The following is a 21,732-nucleotide window of genomic DNA, read 5'->3' as shown; positions in this document are numbered from 1 at the left end:
CAATTCTTTGCAATCTGGCAGTCTAACAATCACTGTCAAAGGCAATGCAATAAAATCTTGCAGTTGTGTTTATGTAACATTATACAATGGAGAGTGTGGTATACATATGTATTTGCCCACACTGATGATTTTTTTGAGTCACCTTACTTATTTAAAAAGATTACCTACTAGCCAATTTTTGCAAGTTCGGTGGCAATGTTTATCAATGGATGATTTTCAGATGCATGCTAACAACCTTAGGCAGAAAAAATTTTGAATCGTGGATATTCCCCTATGATTTTGAAATCAGCATATAGATAGACAGAACATATACACAGAGAATGGCTGATAGATTATAGGATGCAAGACGATAAAGGGACAATTTACCTGTGTGCTCCCTCTTATGATAAGCCAATACTTCATCAGAATATCTGCAATGCAGGATGAGCCTATGTTAGCTACCCAAGTTGTGTTTCAGAATTGCCGACACCAGGGGTGTTAAAGTCCCTCCTTGAGGGCTGCAATCCAGTCAGGTTTTCAGGATTTCCCCAATGACTATGCATGAGATCTATTAGCTTACTTTGAAAGCAGTGCATGCAAATAGATCTCATGCATAGTCATTGGGGAAATCCTGAAAACACGACTGGATTGCACATTTCGAGCATGGTGGCTCTGCTTTGGTATGCAACTTTTAACCTTAATTGAAAAAGAAAAAAATATATATTTTTTTCAATTAAGGTTAAAAGCTGCACACCAAAGCAGAGCCATCATGCTCGAAATGTGATCACACTGGGGCTTGTCAAGCTCTTTGCTAAAATAAGCCTTTTCCCCCTCATTAAGATTTTTAAAGACATATTTAAATGAGAATGCAAAAAATATATATAAAGTGAAAAAATATTAACGGGATTGATGACTGCTACAGACGGTTTTCTTTAAGCATCTTTGGTAATACTGAAATTGGATGTCCTCTGTGTTGATAATCTCCCTTATATATAAATTTTTTTTTCTCCTAACGTTGGCATATAATACTGGGTAATTTAATGTTTTGCTTATGTCCACCCATTTTGGATGTTTATAGATAGCACTGATAATTGTGGTATGTGTTTTATATCTATTTTGGAGGGGGATTATTTGTGTATATCAAATAAAAACTGAAATGTGAAGCTTAACAATTTTGTCAAGTATCAATAACAGTTTCTTGATTGTACTCAAGGAAGTCTTTATCTGCAATACAGCTTATGCATCAACCCTTGTCAGCTGAGGTAAGTCTGCCTAAGCTATAACTGTTTCTTTAGGCTCTACCAATTTTAAGTGGGGAGAGGGGTTGTCATGTTTTATTTTTTTAATGTTCTACGTTGACGCAGGAGAGAAATCCAACTTGGTAGCTATAGATTGCAACATTGTAGGAATGATCTAAATTTCAGTTGAAGGTAAGAAGAGCACTTTTATATACTGAAATATCCTGTTTCATAAATGCATTGACAGGAACTCTCTCTAGTTAGCAGTAGCAGGTTCTCAAGTGACCCCTTGTGCCATTCTAATATTTGGACAGTCTTACTGATAAGTGGACCAACCCATTTTCACACAAGAGTTGTCCATGTGACCAATGAGGATTAGCCTGTTCAGTTGTGTGCAAAAATCTGCAAACTTCATTAGCTTTTAGCTTAGTTCACTTGTCCACAGGTAAACATTGGTGTCTTGATGCACTAGATCCAAAAAGCTGCACATCGGAGAAATTGAGGGCTAGCCCACTTGTCCATAAGACCATCCATTTATGAATTTCTGTTAGAAGCTTGCTTTTTGCTATTTTTGGTTCAAATTAGATTGTTGTCAGAAGGCCAATAATGTTAGACACTTGATTTTAAAATAATTGGATATACTATAGAAGTTGAAAAGAAACAACTTTAGATCTGGTCTGTTTAAAGTATTATGAGCCATAAGATTCTATCTGTTTAATTATCCATCTCCCTCCATCCTCTTCAGCCTATCACTGGAATGAATTTAAGATGCCATTGTATTTTCTAGTATTGCCCTTTCTATTTAATTGCATTTTGAGCTTAGGAACTGGTGTGTTAAGTTCTGGAAAATGGTCAAGAAATGTATTGTTAGTCCAATAACTAGGTATCACCTTATAATACTTTATTAACCTTTCTCTCTGTGCATTTAACTGGACTAACACGACAACCACACCCCCTTATCCAAGCGTAAAGATGATATTGATCATATTTCTTCTTCAATCTTGCTGATGATCTGATACATATGCATGGGAAAAGCAGAAACAAGTTTGCTCTCATTGTATCTTGTTAGCTTTCCAGGAAAGATATGCGTTCCACCCGATAGCAACACACTGGACAACTGCCAACCTGAGAAGTGAGAAGGAAGAGCAAAGGTTGACATGAAAAGCATTGGGACCACAGTGGAAAGAAAAAGCATATGAAATATCCCTCCTTTCTACCCTCCAGTTCCTCCTCCCCATCATATTTTAATACTTCTTTTCTATTAAACCTGTATTTTAGCCCGTTACATTAACGGGTGCTAGAATATATGTGTGTGTCTTTATTTCTGCCTCTCTCTCCCTGGCCCCCTTTATCTGTCTGTCTTTCTGTGTCTCTCCCTGCCCCTGTGTCTTTCTTCTTTTCTTTCTATCTATCTGTCTCTCTCCCTGCCTCCTATGCAGCAGCAATTGTCTCCCACCACTTCCCTGTGCAGCAGCACAGCAGGATTCCCTCCCCCTCCATTTCCCTCCCCCCACACCACTTCCCTGTGCAGCAGCAGCATTTTCCCTACCCCCCCTTCCCTTCCCGCGGTCCCAACTAACCTTCCGATTCCAGCAGTGTCTGCAGCCCTCTACACACTGCTGCTTCGGGGCCTTAGAAGGTCCCGAAGCAGCAGTGTGTAGAGAGCTGTAGACGCTGCTTGAATCGGAAGGTTTCAGGACCCGCAGCCCTTGCCGGATCCGAAGTGAGCTCTGGGTTTTTGTTTTTCTTACGGGGGCCCAGCCGGAGTAGGAGGAGAAACCTGGGAGGCAGCAATTAAAGTTCATTCCGGCCCCCGCTGACATCGCCCTGGCCAGTTCACATCCTTTAGACTGCAAGAGCCGCCGTGTCCGACAGACTCCGCGCCGCCACGCGCATGTGCACTCCTACCTTCGGCTCCCTACAGCTCACGGAAAATGGGAGCACGCAGGTGGGAGTGCGCATGTGCGCTTAGGGCTTTATTATATTAGATTCTCTTCCTCCAGTTGTCTCTCTTTTTCACCTTAAACCTCTTCTCTTTCTACTTATTCTCTCTCATTTTCCCCATCTTTTCTTTTCCAGGTTCCTAACTCCTCTCACATCTTTAGGCTCCTTTAGTGTTTCTTTTTCCTTACTCAATGGATGAATACAGAAAAGAAAAAAAAAAAGCTGCATTAAAGGCCTGTGCCTATGTTATCCACTAATGTGGGCCAAAAGGGAAGGAAGGAAAAAAAAATATGGAAAAGAGACTTGGGAGTTCTGATCAACAAGTCGATGAAGCAGTCCACGTAATGTGCTGCAGCAGCAGCAAAAAGGGCAAACAGAATGCTAGGAATGAAAAAGAAGGGGATCACGAACAGATCGGAGAAGGCTATCATGCCACTGTACCGGACTATGGTGCTGGAGTACTGCGTCCAGCACTGGTCGTCGTACATGAAGGACACGTTATTACGCGAAAAGGTTCAGAGAAGAGCGACTAAGATGGTTAAAGGGCTGGAGGAGTTGCCGTACAGTAGGGGTGTCAAAGTCCTTCCTCGAGGGCCGCAATCCAGTCGGGTTTTCAGGATTTTCCCCCAAGGAATATGCATTTTCATTATATGCTAATAGATCTCATGCACATTCATTGGGGAAATCCTGAAAACCCAACTGGATTGCGGCCCTTGAGGAGGGACTTTGACACCCCTGCCATACAGTGAAAGATTAGAGAAACTGGGCCTCTTCTCCCTCGAACAGAGGAGATTGAGAGGGGACATGATTGAAACATCCAAGGTACTGAAGGGAATAGACTTGGTAGATAAGGACAGGTTGTTCACCCTCTCCAAGGTAGGGAGAACGAGAGGGCACTCTCTAAAATTGAAAGGGGATAGATTCCATTAGGAACATAAGGAAGTTCTTCTTCACCCAGAGAGTGGTAGAAAACTGTAACGCTTTTCCGGAGTCTGTCATAGGGAAGAACACCCTACAAGGATTCAAGACAAAGTTAGACAAGTTCCTGCTGAACCGGAAAGTACGCAGGTAGGGCTAGTCTCAGTTAGGGTGCTGGTCTTTGACCAGAGGGCCGCCGCATGAGTGCACTGCTGGGCACGATGGACCACTGGTCTGACTCAGCAGCGGCAATTCTTATGTTCTTAAGTAATAGCAAGACCAAACTGCTATGAAGAGATGCAAGGACTATTCATTCTTCATGAATGTGACTAAAACCCTAGGTCCAAAACCATATGTCTTCACAACATCACAAACTTTGGTGTGAGGAACAAGAATGCTCCTTATGGAGAAAGATGAAGTCAGACCTAGAATATATTCATATACCTGGCCATATACTGCCAAGACCTCAGAGATCCAGTTCCAAGAAGCCCTGGGGAGATCAAATTAGTGCATCAACCACAGCTATGAACCAAGAAATGGATTGACTCTGCAAAGGAACTCAGGGACCCCATCCCCTCATTCTGAGAAGGTATAAAAGGAAAAGGTATCATATCTGACTGTCACCTTAGGAACATACTGGGCCTTTAGGCTTCTGTTCCTAGTGTCCAAGGCTTTCTTTTCAATCTGGACTGTTGATCAGTTCTATAATTACAATTATTTTGTTGTGTTCCCCGGGCTTGGTCTTCAAAGGTAGTATTGTGGTGTTTATTTGCTAGGCTCTTCCTTATCCTGCTGTTACTGGGCTGCACAAGTATGGTGGACAATTTTTTTCTAAACTAAACTAAACCTTAAGTTTATATACCGCATTCTCTCCATAAATATAGAGCTCGGCACGGTTTACAAGAGTTTAATATAGGAAGGATTGGCGTAATGGGGTTGGAGGTTGAGTACAAGGGGAAGAGAGCATTACATTTTTGTGAAAAGTCAAGTTTTCAGGTGCTTACGGAATAGTTGGAAGGAGCCCAGATTCCGTAGTGAGACAGTAAGATTATTCCAAAGCCCTGTGATCCTGAAGGAGAGATTTTCCCAAATAGAGAATACCTTGTAGTGAGGGGAAGGATAGTTTAAGTTTTTGGGTGGGCCTGGTGGTGTCAGGACTCGAGGAGTTTAAAGATAGTGGAATTAGAGGAGGGAGGATGTCGAAGGATCTTAATAGCCAGGCAGGTGCATTTGAAATGAACCCTGGAAATTACTGGGAGCCAGTGAAGTTTGTCCAGAAGTGGGGGAAACACGATCAAATTTACGTTTTGCGAAGATCAACATGGCTGCAATATTCTGGATTAGCTGAAGTCTTTGAAGGCTTTTTTTTAGTTAGGCTTAGATAGATGGCATTACAGTAAAATAATCTGGAGAGGATGATAGATTGAACAAGGATGGCAAAATGTTGTTGGCGGAAGCAGGATCTTACTTTCCTCAACATGTGGAGGCTAAAAAAGCATGTTTTTACCAAGGAGTTGAGGTGGTCATTGAAGGAAAGGGAAGAATCGATAATGATGCCTAGGACCTTGCTTGAGAACTCAAGCTGCAGTGTGGTACCAGAGGGCAGTGCGAAGAGGGTGGGCAGCTGTTCTAATTTTGGACCGAGCCAGAGTAATTTCATTTTGGATTCGTTCAGTTTCATTTGTACTGAGAGGGACCAGGATTGGAGTTTCATTATGCAAGGGACCAGGATTGGAGTTTCATTATGCAATCTGTTATGTTCTCAGAGAGGTTGGTGAGGTTCAAGTCTGTCTCAAGAAGGACAAGGATGTCGTCAGCGTATGTATAGATTGTTTCAAGGGAAGATAGATGGAAGAGTTTCAAGGAACACATGTAGATGTTGAAGAGAATAGGGGATAGGGGTGATCCCTGTGGGACTCCGCAAGTTGGTTTCCAAGGAGCGGACATGGTGCCATTCGTGTTGACAGTATAGAAACAGGAACATAGGAAGTTCGAGAACCAATCTAGAACTGTGGAGTCGATGCCTATCTCGGAAAGTTGATAAATTAGAATATCGTGGTGGACGACATAAAAAGCTGCAGAGAGATTGAATTGTAATAGGACAGCAAATTTATTACGAGAATGGAATTGTTGTACCTTTGAAATTAAGGAGACCAGTAGGGCAAGATGAGAGCTGGGTAGATATGATGGCCTCTAGCATTTTAGTCAGGAGAGGGATATTTGCTATGGGATGGTAGTTAGATGGTAAGGAAGGGTCAAGATCAGCTTTTTTCAGTAATGGGGACAGAGCAATATGTCCCATTTCTGCGGAGAATAGGCCTGATAGTAAAGCAGAGTTTATAAGTCTGGTGAGGGAAGAGATGGGCTGAGCGGGAATATTCTCATATAGGTAGGAAGGGAATGGATCCAGGGCACATTTGCAAGATTTCAGTTTGAGACAGTTTAGAGATCTGGGGTTCGGATACGAGTTCAAAGGTAGTCCAGGATCTGTCTGCTGGGATAGGGTTAGAGTCATTGGGGGCCAGGGAAAGGTAAGAGACTGATGGAGGGAAGGAGCTCCTTATGGTGATCTTTTCGTTGAAAAATTTTGCCAGGTCATCTGCTGATGGGGAGGAGGGGAGAATGGTGGAATCATTTTTAGAAGTTAAGGTGCGCTAGATGTTAAACAGTATACTAATTTGGTTGTTGGATCTGGAAATTTTATCACCATAGAAATTCTTCCTTGCTTTTTAGTTGAAATATTTTTTATTAAAGTTTCAATAAAGTGCAGGAAAAGCAGTCACAAACATAAACCAAATTCTTTCACAGGTGCACAAATTGATCTCCTCCCTCCCAAACGTCTAAGAGTAAAGTCCAACAACTCAGGTAGCATGTGTTCGACCTCATAAGTTCAGTAATCTACTATGAGCATGAGGCATAAGATTCATCCAGAAGTGTTCCCAAATCTGACAAAAGCGGCGACCTGGGCCTCGATCAAGATCCCAAACCTGTCTCCGCTCCAAAGAGGCTTGAACTATCATCAAAGATCTCCATTGGCTATAAGATGGTGGGTCTTGGGACAGCCAGTTAGCCACTATCGCTTTTTTGCCCATGAGTTGAAAAGGTTTACAGTTTCTTCAAGTACATAATGAGAGAAACTATTGTTTTTGCATAGGCCATTAGAGGCACCTCGTTTCAAATGCTAGGTTCAGTTTTGAAGGTCACATCTTTATAAGGGTATTAAAAGGATAGAAAGAGTTCAAAGTAATACCAAAATATAATATTAATTCTATTCTTTAAGCAAGAGAAGCTTAAAGAATAGAATTAATATACTTAAGGATCAAGGAGGGGATGAGGTAATATATAGAAACACAGATCATCATAGCAAGGTCCATCTAAAGATCATGCCAACTTAACTTCCTCTTCTGAAGGCTTTTTCTTTACTTTTTTTTGCAATTAGAGCTATCTTTCATCTTCTCTTCTGTTTCCCATATCAGTGTTATGGTACTCTCTACCTGATTTTCTCTACCTTCAATTTACTTTTTTCACCCAACTTCTCAGCCTTTTCTAATTCACATCACGTATTCCCTTTTCTCATTCATTCTTGCTCCTTCTAATCTTTTCCCCATTACCCACACTCTCTCCCCCTACATATGCATTTCTAGCCTTGATCTCTTTTTCCTCAATTTTCTTGATTTTGTTATCCAGGTGAATATTAAAGATCATCGCAAACACAAGAGAAAGAAAACACTTACACTTACCTATGATTTAATGGTATAAAATAAAAATTGATAATCTGCACTACTGGCCATACCTGAAATAAAGCAAAAAAAGAGAAAAAAAGGATATCTTTGTTAAATGGCAGAACAAAATTAAATGGTACAATTCCAGAAAAACTATGGCAACAGCTGTGGTCTAACATTCTCTGTAAGCAAGCACTGAACAATTATAACAATACGTACATAAGAACATAAGATTTGCCGCTGCTGGGTCAGACCAGTGGTCCATCTTGCCCAGCAGTCCACTCATGCGGCAGCCCTTAGGTCAAAGACCAGTGCCCTAGAGTCTAGCCTTACCTGCGTATGTTCTGGTCCAGCAGGAACTTATCTAACCTTTTCTTGAATCCCTGAAGGGTGCTTTCTCCTATAACAGCCTCTGGAAGAGCGGACCAGATTTCTAACACTCTCTGGGTGAAGAAGAACTTCCTTACGTTTGTACGGAGTCTATCCCCTTTTAACTTTAGAGAGTGTCCTCTCGTTCTCTCCACCTTGGAGAGGGTGAACAATCTCTCTTTCTCTACTAAGTCAATTCCCTTCAATATCTTGAATGTTTCTATCATGTCCCCTCTCAGTTTCCTCTTCTCAAGGGAGAAGAGGCCCAGTTTCTCTAGCCTCTCATTGTACGGCAACTCCTCCAGGCCCTTAACCATTTTTGTCGCTCTTGTCTGGACCCTTTCGAGTAGTACTATGTCCTTTTTCCATGTACGGCGACCAGGTTTTATAATGCCTTTTACCAAGCGAACAGTTTTGCACTTCTTTATACCAGTTTTCAATTTTTTTCAAATAAGTCATCAAATTCTCCAATTCCTCTGAAAAAATACAATTGGAAACCGATAGTCAAAACAAGATGTAAATGAGACAGTTCATACCTGCCTGTATGATAGCTTCAGATGTCATGGCCAGTCCTAGTAGAGCAGCAAGCAGGTTCCTGGAGTAGCCTAGTGTAGTGTAGTGAACCATAGAGATCGGGACTTAGGCCCATATCCCATTCTAACTACTACACTTATGGTAGAACATGTGAGCCCTCCAAAACCCACACAAATCCCATTGTATCTACATATACAATCATGTAAAAAAATTAGGATACCCCATGAAATATTCTGTTCTTTCTTAAGAAATGTTTACATATCGATGTCAAATCTTTTTTAACAACAAATATTTTCCTTGATTTACTCATGAAACAAGATATCCACAAAAATGTGTATTCTAACTGAGGAATAAATTAGGACACCCCGACATATCTTCCCACTTAAAGTAGCTCAAATCACACACAGGTGTATCACCTCAGGTGCATATGATTAGAACATCGTATACTCAGCATTTTGAAGGAGGTTTGCCCTACTTAAACCTCAGACATTTAGTTTTGGTGTGCTCATGACTGCTGCAGTGAGATCAAAACACCATGGTGAGATCAAAAGAGCTGTTCAGGGCCTTCAGAAAGAAGATTGTAGCAGCTTATAGGTCTGGTAAGAGATTGAAAAAGATCTCAAAAAAATTTGACATTAGCCATTACATTGTCCGGAAAATATTGTACAAGTGGAGGACTTTTCAAACAACTGCCAACATGCCCAGGTGTGGCTGTCCAAGCAAGTTGACCCCCAGAGCAAACTGCAAGATGCTAAGTCTCCAAAAACCGTAAAATGTCATCACGGGACCTACAGCAGGCTCTTGCTACTGTTGATGTGAAATTGCATACCTCTACAATCAGAAAGAAACTGCACAAATTTAACTTGCGTAGGAGGTGTGCAAGGAGGAAACCTTTGCTTTCTAAGGGAAACCATCAAGACCAGACTGAAGTTTGCCAGAGAGAACATAGACAAACACCAGGACTTCTGGAATAGTGTTCTATGGACAGATGAGTCTAAAATTGAATTAGTTGGACACCAGAAAAGAGGACATGTTTGGTGCACACCAAATACAGCATTCCAGAAAAAGAACATCATACCAACTGTGAAGAATAGAGTAGAAGCGTCATAGTTTGGGGATGCTTTGCTTCAGCAGGACCTGGCCAGCTCACATTATAGAATCCACCATGAATTCTAACCATTTATCAGAGGGTGCTTGAGGAACATGTGAGAACATCTGTAAGAAAATTAAGCTGAGGCGGAACTGGACCGCCTGCAGCATGACAATGACCCAAGCTAGTAAATCCACCAAGGACTGGCTGAAAACTAAGAAATGGAGAGTCCTGGAGTGGCTGAGTCAAAGCCCAGATCTTAATCCCATTGAGATGCATTGGGGTGATTTGAAACAGGCTGTACATGCAAGAAACCCCTCAAACATCTCACAGCTGAAAGAATTCTGCATTGAGGAGTGGGCCAAACATTCCTCAGACTGATGTCAGAGACTGGTAGATGGCTACAAGAAGTGTCTCACTGCAGTTATTTCAACCACAGGGGGTAACACTAGCTATTAGGGTGTCCTAATTTATTCCTCAGTTAGAATACACATTTTTGTGGATATCTTTTGTTTCATGAGTAAATCAAGGAAAGGTTTTGTTGTTTACCTGCAATTACATCACTTTCTTTTCTAGAGATAAATTAAAAAAAAAAAAAAAAGATTTGACAGCAATATGTGAACATTTCTTAAGAAAGAACTGAATATTTCATGGGGTGTCCTAATTTTTTTCACATGACTGTAGGTGACACCTGCAGGCATAAGGGCTATTGATGGGTCCAGTGGGTTTTGAAGGGCTTACTATACAAGGGGGTTATGGTGAAATGCGTAGCTGGGAATTTTTAATGTAATGTTGACTGTAGTGCCCCCTAAGATGACTTACTGCTCTGCTGGGATGTCTGTGTGGTTAGTCTATTAAAAATGCTGACCTCTCCCACATCCTAATGGCTTGTTTTGTGCATTTTTCTTTTGGACGTTTTTTCCGAAAATGTTTCAAAAAGATAGACATACCGAAAATATGCACTTTGAAAAATGACCATTTTTGAAACAAAAAGATAAGATGTTTTTCTGTTTTAAAAAAGTATGATTTTTGGATGTAACACAAAATTAAATTAGACAAGGCTTTCCATTATCTCCTTTGCTTTTTGATATTGTATTAGAACCTTTGTTATTAGCCATTCAACAAGCTAAGGGGATCCAGGGTATTCCTTATACAGATCAGAAATATAAAGTCTCTGCATATGCAGATGATATACTGCTTCATTTGAGAAATCCAGAAATTACCATTCCGTGCTTGCTTGAGTTGATTGAGAAATTTGGAAAATTTTCAAGATATAAGATAAATTGGAGTAAATCAGAAATTCTTCCACTTAATGTGCATTATACAAAGGGCTTGTTTGACTCATTCTCTTTTATATGGAAGGAAGATGGATTAAAATATTTAGGAATTTGGATTAAAAATACGCTGGAGGACACAATGAAAGACAATGAAACATTTTTGTTAAAGAAGGTTACAGAAATGTGTGAGCAATGGAATCCTTTACATCTTTCTTGGTGGGGGAGAGTTCAAACAACCAAAAATGATATTACATTACATTAGAGATTTCTATTCCGCCATTACCTTGTGGTTCATAAGCGGATTACAAAAGATTTATGAAAGGGGGGTTACAATGGAAGAACATTTATCATTACTAACGTTGAAAAGAGTAGATCATTTGTCATTTCAAGAGTTGTAAGGAGTAGAACATATGTCAGTATTTGAATGGTAAACAGTGGAGAGGAGTAGGTAGAAATTTAGGAAGAAAGGGAAACTAAGGAAGATCATTTGTTGTTTTTTTTCAGGTTGTACAATGGAAGAACATTTGTCCTTTCTAGAGTTGTTGAGAGTAGATCTTTTGTCATTTCAAGAGTTGTTAAAGAGTGGAACATGTCAAGGATTGTTTCAGGAATTTCTTGAAGAGTATGGTTTTTAATTCTTTTCTGAATATCTTGTAGTCTGGGGTGTTTATCAGTAGGTTAGAGATCTGGTTATCTAGTTTTGCGGCTTGAATGGCTAGGAGGCCATCGTGTAGTTTTTTTCGTTTTACTTCTTTGATCGAGGGGGGGTACTGAGACGCATTTAATTTGATGCTTGATTCTCAATGCTCCAAATGTCTCTAAGACCTGTCTTTGGTTTTTTATTCATATATCCAGATATCAATTTTATACACTGTGTGGCCTGGTGTCCAGTAAGTCCTCCTGAAAGCACAAGTAATTCCAACTATATTGATGATTAAGATTTTTCCATTCAGGGAACCCTTCCAGAATAGCCTGCTTCAGTTGCAACCATCTAAAACTTTGTGATTTAAGGCCATATTTATGTTGCAACTGTGAAAAATCAAGCAATTTACTATTTGAAATAACATCACCTAAAATCCGTATACCTGCAATAATCCAATGCTTCCAAACGACTTTAAATCCGCCAATTGGAAAAGACTTTTTCTAGGCATTGACTGTTCTAGGCATTGATTTTTCACGATTGCTGATTTTCTGAGGATCTGATTATTTATTTATGTTTGTTTTTTTATCTTATTTTAAAACTTATGTAAGATTTTGTAAACCATTTAGGGTTTAGACAGTATAGAAAATTTTAAAATAAATAAATATACATAAATTCCGTTTATGATACAAGTTTTTTTTTATCCTAACTTGATACATGCTAGGGGCTAATGCTAATATACAGCCTATATTTATTGGTTAATGTTCAGCTTTTAGTTTTTAGTTCAATATTTATTATTTTACTAATCTTTTTTTTAAATTATCTTCTTATTCGTTTCCAATATTTCACAAGAATCCTTTTGTTCAGAAAATCAGAACATAAATAAACAACTCATACCATTTAGCTCTTTAACAGAACATCAACTGTTTAAGGAAAAACAACATCTTCCTCAGACCTCACAAAATTTAATGATGGAGATACCATAGAATGAAAGAAGACTCAAATTAAAGAAATGGTATAAAGGAAATAGAAAAGTCAGTTAATTCTCTATTTAACATCAACTGTTTCACATCTGATCTTTCCCCTATACTAGGGTTTTCACATTCAGAAAAGACTTAGCTGATCTGGGATGAAAAAAAAAACATTCTGACATACCTAAAAATTTGACAAAACACTTGTAAGGGTAGGCAAGTGGAAAACTTGCTCCCAAAGCTAAGGTTTCATTTTGCTTGGAAAAGAGATGGCTGAGGGGAGATATGATTGAAGTCTACAAAATCCTAAGTGGAGTAGAATGGGTACGAGTGGATTGATGTTTTACTCCGTCAAAAATTACAAAGACTAGGGGACACTCAAAGTTAACAGGGAAATACTTTTAAAACCAATAGGAGGAAATTTTTTTCACTTAGAGACTAGTTAAGCTCTGGAACACGTTGCCAGAGGTTGTGGTAGGAGTGGATAGCGTAGCTGGTTTTAAGAAGGTTTGGACAAGTTCCTGAAGGAAAAGTTCATAGTCTGTTATTGAGAAAGACATGGGGGAAGCCACTGCTTGCCCTGGATCGGTAGCATGGAATATTGCTACTCCTTTGGTTTTGGCCAGGTACTAGTGACCTGGATTGGGCTACTGGGCTTGATGGACCATTGGTCTGACCCAGTAAGGCTATTCTTATGTTCACTGTAAGAAATAATTTCTTACGCTCCTGTGTAGTTCTGGTGACATCTGGAAACAGCCAAACTTTTTTCCCATAGAACAAGGATTGAGAATTACAAAAAAATAATTTCATAATAGCGTGGATTCAAGAAAATCTATTACATTTGAAGGTGACTAACTCTGGTTGCATCTGAGGAGTAGTTCCCACATTCTTCTTTACAGGCAAATAGAATATTCGATTAATTGGGGGGAATATGTTGAGAAGAAACCTTCAATATTTCAGTCAGATATCTTTTAAAATTGAACATTCAAGATATGAAGGGAATAGACTTAGTAGATAAAGACAGGTTGTTCACCCTCGCCAAGATAGAGAGAACAAGAGGGCAATCTATAAGGTTAAAAGGGGATAGATTTGTACAAATGTAAGGAAGTTCTTCACCCCAGAAGTGGTAAAAAACTGGAACGCTCTTCCGGAGGCTGTTATAAAGGAAACGCCCTCCAAGGATTCAAAACAAAGTTAGACAAGTTCCTGCTGAACCAGAACGTATGCAAGTAAGGCTAGACTCAAGGCACTGGTTTTTGACTAAGGGCTGCCGCGTGGGTGGGACTGCTGGGCATGATGGACCACTGGTCTGACTCGGGGGCCGCCGCGGGAGCGGACTGCTTGGCATGATGGACCTATGGTATGACCCAGCAGCGGCAATTCTTATGTTCTTGGAGCTACTCCAAAGGATTTGGGAAAACTCAATACTTGAATATTTAGTCTATGATTGTAGTTTTCCAGTTGTTCCATTTCTTCTAGATACTTGTTCTTTCTTTTACTAGGTTATTTGTAACAGCCTGGACCTCCACAACACTCTGTTTAATCTTTTTATTTAGCTCTTCCTTATTATTTTTAACTGACTGCCCAAGCTCATCCACAGTACTCACAAGAGAGGCAATTTGCTTTGAAGATCCTGTTACATAGGAGTTCAGCCTCTCAAGAGCTTCCCAGATTACCTCGAGAGTGATCACCGCCAGTCTTGGTGTTTCTGGGCCAGCATTAAAGCCGGTACTCAATTCTCCCTGTCGTTTTGATAATATCGCAAGTCCAGCCCCTTGATCTGGGGTTTCCCCCCAACTCCGTCTCAGGACAGGGCTCCTCCAGCAGGACCACGGCTTCGGCACGTGTGGTGGTAGAACAGTAGGGGAGAGTGAAGTCTCAAACCCGAAGTCTCCAAACCGCTTCTCCGGGTGTAAATCCAAGTAATCGTTGAGATATTTCCAGGGGCGGCAGTAAAATCCAATATCGAGTGTTGTAACGGGGTAGACGTCCTGGCTGCAATGGAGTCGGCCCAGACACTTCCCTTACATTTCGAATGCGGCATTGTTCAGCAATAAGAAGAAAAAGAAATCAGACTTGTTTTCAGACATTAAAACTGCCGCCTCCTGCTGCCATCTTGTATCTTCTCATGTCCCTTAATTATAATTCCTTATTTTACTAATCTTTATAGTATATTTTATCTGACCATGTTGATATGATTATTTCAAGTTGGGTTTTATGACTATGCTTATATATTTTTATGTATGTGTTTTTAGTGTCCTAGGTGAATTATGGCCATGTTGGGCACCTGTCCTTAACCAGCTGAAGCAAGTAGTGAATAAGATAAAGGGCTCCTTTTACAAAGCAACGTTAGCAATTCTCCCACAGCAAATGCACTGAAGCCCACTCAATTCCTATGGGCTTCAAGTACCTTTGCCACAGAGGAATTGCTATCGCAGCTTTGTTGTATTTAAAATTTTATATGGGATTTTTTCCCTACTACTTAGTTTTTCTTTCAATTCCCAACAGCCTCTTTCCTCTAGGACAGGGGTAGGCAATTCCGGTCCTCGAGAGCCGGCGCCAGGTCAGGTTTTCAGGATATCCACAATGAATATATATATGAGATGGATTTGCATGCACTGCCTCCTTGAGATGCAAATCTATCTTATGCATATTTATTGTGGATATCCTGAAAATCTGACCTGGCTCTCGCTCTAGGGGAACACACAAATTTAAATTAGTATTCCCTTCTATTAGGGATATTAAACTTTAGGTAGGCTTTTACTCTGTCATTTGCCTTGGTAAAAATCTGGAATGATCTCCCTTCAGAAATTAGACTTCGCCCTTCTCTGACATTTTTTCAGAAAACTTTAAAGATGTATCTTTTCCAGAAATTAACTGATAAATAAGGAATTATAACAGATGAATTTTCTGTCAGATCATCACTTTCCTTTGTCTTTTAATTAATTTTGTGAACCGGATCGAGTCCCTAGTGGGAATAACCCACTATATAAGACTAAGGTTTTGATTGGATTTGGATTGGATTGGCTCAAAGTTTTAATTCTCTCATTGACTTACTGTCATCTTTTGCTTCCACGTTGGATCTTGTCTGCCAATTGCCTTGTTTTTTGGAACCCTCTTTGTCAAAAGCTTTCTAAATCAATCAACCAACTGAACCAAAAGTCAGCCAAAAATCTTCAGATAGGTGATCTTTGATATCTAATATATAATAAGTGACTTGGAAAACTAAAATATTCTACATAAAAATGTATCTCCTGGCAAATTCTTACATCTGCCTACAATGATTCTTTTATATTTCATTTTATATTCACTATTTCAAACTATACAATGGACTACTGGCCACTCAGGCAGCGAAGATAGACAACCAAGTCTCCAACCTATTGACCACAAACCCAGACTACAAGATGTTCAGAAAGGAAATAAAAACTATACTCTTCAAGAAATCCCTTAATAAAGCTTAATACCATGATAAAGCTTAACCCCCTCCCTAACCCCAGATCCTACTTTTCCCTCTCTTGGAAACCTTCTCTGATCTAACGTTGTAACCCTTCTTCCATAACTCTTTTTTGTAATCCGCTTTGAAACGAAAGGTAATGGCGGAATAGAAATCTGTAATGTAATGTAATGTAATTTGTATATAAAAGGGCCCGCTGAAAAGATCTCAGCCCAACCTGGAAGAGAATGACGTGGAGCCATGAAACTTACAAGTTATGCCACACTTTTTCTTGACACTTTTTGTTTCAATGATATGAAATAAAACGAAAGTGTCAAGAAAAGTATGGCATAACCTTAAAAGTTTCATGGCTCCACGTCATTCTCTTCCAGGTTGGGCTGAGATCTTTTCAGCGGCCCCTCACACATATTTTTTACATCAAGTTGCTTAGAGTTTCCTTTAAATATAATAAACAAAACTTTTTTTAGTCATATGCATAGTCACATAACCTAGAGTATCAGACAGTATCATTTAGTCACAGTTTAACCCTCTATTTAAAATAATCTTCAAGATTAGCCCCTTTGTTTGCTTATCATGTCAAACATGTTGGGGAATCCAGCAGGATGTAGGATAGCATTACATTACATTATTTCTTATGAAATCGCTAATACACCCATATCAGGAGGAGATCAATGTGATTTACAATAATAAAAATAATTAGTTATAACCAGGAATTACAAAACATTAAAATTAGTATTTCCAGTGGCGTACCCTAGCATATGTGACACCCGGGGCCCATCATTTTTTTGACACCCCCCCCCATCTGTACGAAAAACATATTTTTAGTAACAAGCCACACGTCGCACATGAGTACCTAGGAAAAGGCAGCATCTTACATACTGCAGTAAAGAGTACATCAATACACCCATTGTAAAACTAAACAAGCCAGAGTAGTACAGATCAATCCTACACCATCAATCCTAACAGAAAACCATGTCTTTCGAACACACAGAATACACCTTCGCCTAGTATGGAATATGTCATCACAAACTAACCCCTCCCCCTTTTACAAAACTGTAGTGTAGATTTTAGCCACGGTGGTAACAGCTCCGAAGCTCATAGAATTCTGAGCATAAGAGCTGCTACCACCACGGGCTGGCGCTAAAAAACGCTCCACAGTTTTGTAAAAGGGGGGATAAAATAGAAATACATAGACAAAGGTTAGGTTCAAACAATTTTTATTGATGCAAACAACTTCAAATACAATGCCCAGGCACCCAAGGTGCTCAATACAAACAAATATGCATCATTTTAATAGTATATTCAAGTATTCACTTGTACAGAAAGTAGGTTAGTGAAATATAACTTATAACCAATATGAATCATGATAAACAAAGAAAATTCTTTCAACTAACCCAACTCAAGCCCTCAAAAAAAAAAAAAAGATCCAAGATCACGTCAAGCAAGAAAAAAAGAAGAAAAATTATTATAGAAATTAGACAAATTACAGACAGAACTGAGATAAAGAACAGCTTATATAAACTATTGAGCTATTGTTGTTGATTCCTCTTTATTCTGTCGAGACAAAGCCAGAAAATCAGTTAACTGATGAGGTTCAAAAAAACATATTTAACTGAACGGTAGCAAATATATACACTTGCAAGGATATCTTAAGTAAAATGTCACGCCCAGTGAAGTGACTCCAGGTTTCAAAAGTAGAAATTCTCTACGACGCTTTTGAGTTTCTCTAGAAAAATCAGGAAACATTTGTACTTTACATCCAAGAAACTCTTTCTGTTTATTTTTGAAGAAAAGTCTCAATAACCATACTTTATCTATTGCGAGAGCTAGAGTCACAACCATTGTAGAAGGTACTGCTGTCTCTATCTGATGTTTCTAAAATCTCAGAAACATTCAATGGTATTTGATTCGATATTTTAGACTGCAATTGAGTCCCATCTTTATTTAGTAAATAATACACTTGAGTAAATGGTGGTAAAGTTTCCTCAGAAACTTGCAGTATTTCGATCAGATATCTCCTTAACATTTCCCTAGGAGTAACAGTGGTTAATCTAGGGAAATTAATGAGTCTCAGATTATTACTCCGGGAATTATTTTCAAGTATTTCCACTTTCTTACTGAGATTAGTATTATCTTTGATTAGGGACGGACTCTTGTACTTGTTTAACTATAAGCATATCTTGATCAAGCGTTTGAATCGTAGCCTTTGAGACAGTCAAATCCGCTGTTAAATCTTTCAGCTCTCTAGTATGTTGAATCAATTTCCCCTCTATATATTGGAAATTGGGACTGATAGTTTTAGTAAAATTTGCAATCAAATCCCTAAAGAATCTAAAGTCACTTATGCTGGTTTCTCCCAAATAGGAAACCTTTGCTGGGTGTAGAAATGCTCACTGTCCTGAGAAGGAAAGCTGTCCTGGCTTGATTCTGATTGGAAACCACCTCCGTCTGCTTGTCCTACCTCGGTTTCTTCTGCAGTTGCTCCCTGTCAGGGAGCACTGCTTCCAGTCTCCAATATAGAAACTGCCTCTGGGGAAAGGACCTCCCACTTCTCCGGGGTTTCCTCTGCCCCTGGAGAGCTGGTAGACCGAGGTCACGGGGGTGGGGCTCTCAGGTCGGGGCTTAGGGTGGTTTCAAGCCCAGGAGAGACAACACCAGCCTCGCTCTGTCCGGGTCCTCCCAAGGGGCTGCTCACCGACATGGAGTACGCTGCCCCCTACATCTGCCGTAGCAGTTCATCAATTCTGCTGAGGGAAGGCAAATCCGAGTGCAGTAAGGCACCAGCTGCATTCCTACCCCTTCTCTTCGGCATCCTAATAGGAAATCGGGCTGCGAAGCCGCCGATTCAGGAAATTAGGTAAGATGTCTGGAGCGGTTCGGAGCGTCGTTCTCAGAGCGTCTGTTCAGCGGCCATCTTGGATCCTCGAGTCATACATAGACAAAAGTTAAATTGAACCAGCAAGAAGCTGGACTCTGCATACAATGCAACACCACAGAAACAGTGACACATGTCTCCTAAAGCAATAAATGAATAGAAAATTTTTGTTCTACCTTTGTTTTCTCTGGTTTCTGCTTTCCTCATCTTCTTGTTACTCTCTTTCTTCCATTCACTGTCTGCCGTCTCTGCGCCCCTATATGACATCTTCTCTCCTTCTAGGCCCCTTCCAGAAACTGTAAGCCTCCCCCTTCCATCTCTCCTTTTACCCCCATTGGTCTGGCATCTCTCTCCTCTCTTCTGCAATCCCTTTCTTCCCTCATTTTCCTTTTTAATTTATTTTCTGCATCCATCTAGATTACGTTCTTACTACTCTCTCATCAATTTCCTTTTTTACTGTCTACCTACAGCTCGCCAACTTTTTCCCTCACCCCCTCCAGTATTTCCCTAAATCAATCGTTTTCCCCCTATAATGTGCCCTCCTTTTATTTATCCCCTACTTCCATCACATGCCCTCTTTCTCTAGCTAAAGAAGCATTGCCTGGGCTTTGCAGTCCCCAGTTATGTCTCTAGCAGGATATATATTTCAAATCTGATATATTCTAATGACAAAATAGAAATAAAATGATTTTTTTAAACCTTTTGTTGTCTCTGGTTTCTGCTTTTATCTTCTTTTCACTCTTTTCCTTCCAGCATCTGTCCCTTCCAGAAACTGTCTGTCTCCCCCTGCCATCTCTCCTCTAGCTCCCCCCCTTTTGGTCTGGCATCCATTATCTTCCCTCTGTTCCCTCATGGTCTGGCATCTTTTTCCTTTCATCTCTCTTTCCCTCCCCCCTTTGGTTTTTAGCATCTCTCTCTTCTCATTTCCTCTGCTCAGATCTGATATCTCTGTCTCCTTCCCCGTTCTCTGGCATCTCTCTCTCTTCCCTTTCCTTCTCTGGTCTTCCTTCTTTATTTTCTGCCTCCTTCTAAATTAAATTCTTTCTTACTATGCAGTCCTCAGTTTCCCTCTTTCCACTGTGTCTATCCACAGCATGCCACCCCTTTCCTTCACCCCTCCACTATCTCACTAACTCTATCTTCTTCCCCATCCAGCATATGTCCTTTTTCTTTATCCCTCCTTCAATCCAGTATGTGTTCTCTTTCTCTACTTCCATTCAGCATTTGCTCTCCCTTCTCCCCACTTCCATCATCTGCCCTCTTCTCTCTCCTCCTTCTCCCCACTTCCATCATCTGCTCTCTTCTCTTTCCCCCCTTCTCTCCACTTCCATCATCTGCCCTCTTCTCTCAATCTCTCCATCCAGCACAAGCCCATCTCTCCCTTCCTCTCACCTTTCCAATTTTGGCAACAAGATCGGCAACGCCCCCCCCCCCGTGATGACACTTAAGATCGGCAACGGGCCTCCTTCTACCCCCGGCATCAACAGAACTTCAGATCGGCAATGTGGTGCTCAGTCCAAAGCTTCCCTCTGACTCAGCTTCCTGTTTCGGCCCAGGCAATTCAATCAGAGGGGAAGCTTTTGAATGAGCACCGTGTTGCCAATCTGAAGTTCTATTGATGCCGGGGGTAGAAGGAGGCCCGTTGCCGATCTTAAGTGTTATTGGGGGGGGGGGGTAGGCGTTGCTTATCATGAATTGTGTTGCGGGGGGTTCCGATGCCGCTCATCGCCGTTGCAGCCCAGACATTGCCGATGGACCCAATGCGATCTTGCCGGTCCTGCACGGACCGGCACCGGACGAACGGGACCTGGCTGGCTGTGCACCCCCCCTTAAGGTGTGCACCCGGGGTGGACCGCCCCCCCCCCGGCCCCCCCTTGGTACGCCACTGAGCATTTCACACACCATAAATAATTCTTAAACTTAAAGTTTTAAACATAAGACGACTTCTAAATCACCTAACATTTAAGAACATAAGAACTTGCCTCCGCTGAGGCAGACCAGAGGTCCATCTCGTCCAGCGGTCTGCTCCCGCGGTGGCCCATCAGGCCCATTGCCTGAGCAATGGTCCCAGACTATCCCTATAACCTACCGCTACTCCTATCTGTACCCCTCAATTCCTTTATCCTCTAGGAACCTATCCAAACCTTCTTTGAAGCCTTGTAACGTGCTCCGGCCTATCACAGCCTCCGGAAGCGCGTTCCAAGAATCCACCACCCTCTGGGTGAAAAAGAACTTTCTGGCATTTGTTCTAAATCTGTCCCCTTTTAATTTCTCCGAGTGTCCCCTTGTACTTGTGGTTCCCCATAATCTGAAAAATCTGTCCCTGTCTACCTTTTCTATACCCTTCAGGATCTTGAAGGTTTCTATCATGCCTCCTCTAAGTCTCCGCTTTTCCAGGGAGAACAGCCCCAGCTTTTTCAGTCTGTCAGTATATGAGAGGTTTTCCATACCCCTTATCAGTTTAGTTGCTCTTCTCTGGACTCCCTCAAGTACCGCCATGTCCTTCTTGAGGTACGGCGACCAGTACTGGACACTGTACTCCAGATGCGGTCGCACCATTGCACGATACAGTGGCAGGATGACCTCCTTTGTCCTGGTCGTGATACCCTTCTTAATGATACCCAACATTTTGTTTGCTTTTCTTGAGGCTGTGGCGCACTGTGCCGACGCCTTCAAAGATGTGTCTACCATCACTCCCAGGTCTCTTTCAAGGTTACTTAC

General features: G+C 40.8%; 1 protein-coding gene across 4 annotated transcripts in view; it reads right to left on the bottom strand.

Moving 5' to 3' along the window:
• Positions 1-2,097: 2,097 nt before the first annotated feature.
• The window catches only part of MPV17 (mitochondrial inner membrane protein MPV17), a 153,881-nt gene continuing 134,246 nt past the window's right edge, over positions 2,098-21,732 (bottom strand). For 2 of the 4 annotated variants that reach the window (XR_004538657.1, XR_004538655.1), the window contains 3 exons: positions 14,290-14,705; positions 7,820-7,872; positions 2,266-2,342 (listed from right to left, as the gene is read on the bottom strand). Coding sequence is in view for 1 of the 4 variants with exons in the window: in XM_033935798.1 (XP_033791689.1) it covers positions 2,270-2,342; positions 7,820-7,872 (126 nt within the window). In the remaining 3 variants the exon portion in view is untranslated. Of the gene's footprint in view, positions 2,343-7,819; positions 7,873-14,289; positions 14,706-21,732 lie in introns of all 4 variants that reach the window. The other 2 variants (XR_004538656.1, XM_033935798.1) reach the window with 2 other exon arrangements.

Source organism: Geotrypetes seraphini, chromosome 3, assembly GCF_902459505.1.
Source record: "Geotrypetes seraphini chromosome 3, aGeoSer1.1, whole genome shotgun sequence".
NCBI lineage: Eukaryota > Metazoa > Chordata > Amphibia > Gymnophiona > Dermophiidae > Geotrypetes > Geotrypetes seraphini.
Note: the sequence above shows the minus strand (reverse complement) of the source record. Positions and strands in the feature narration are given on the sequence as shown.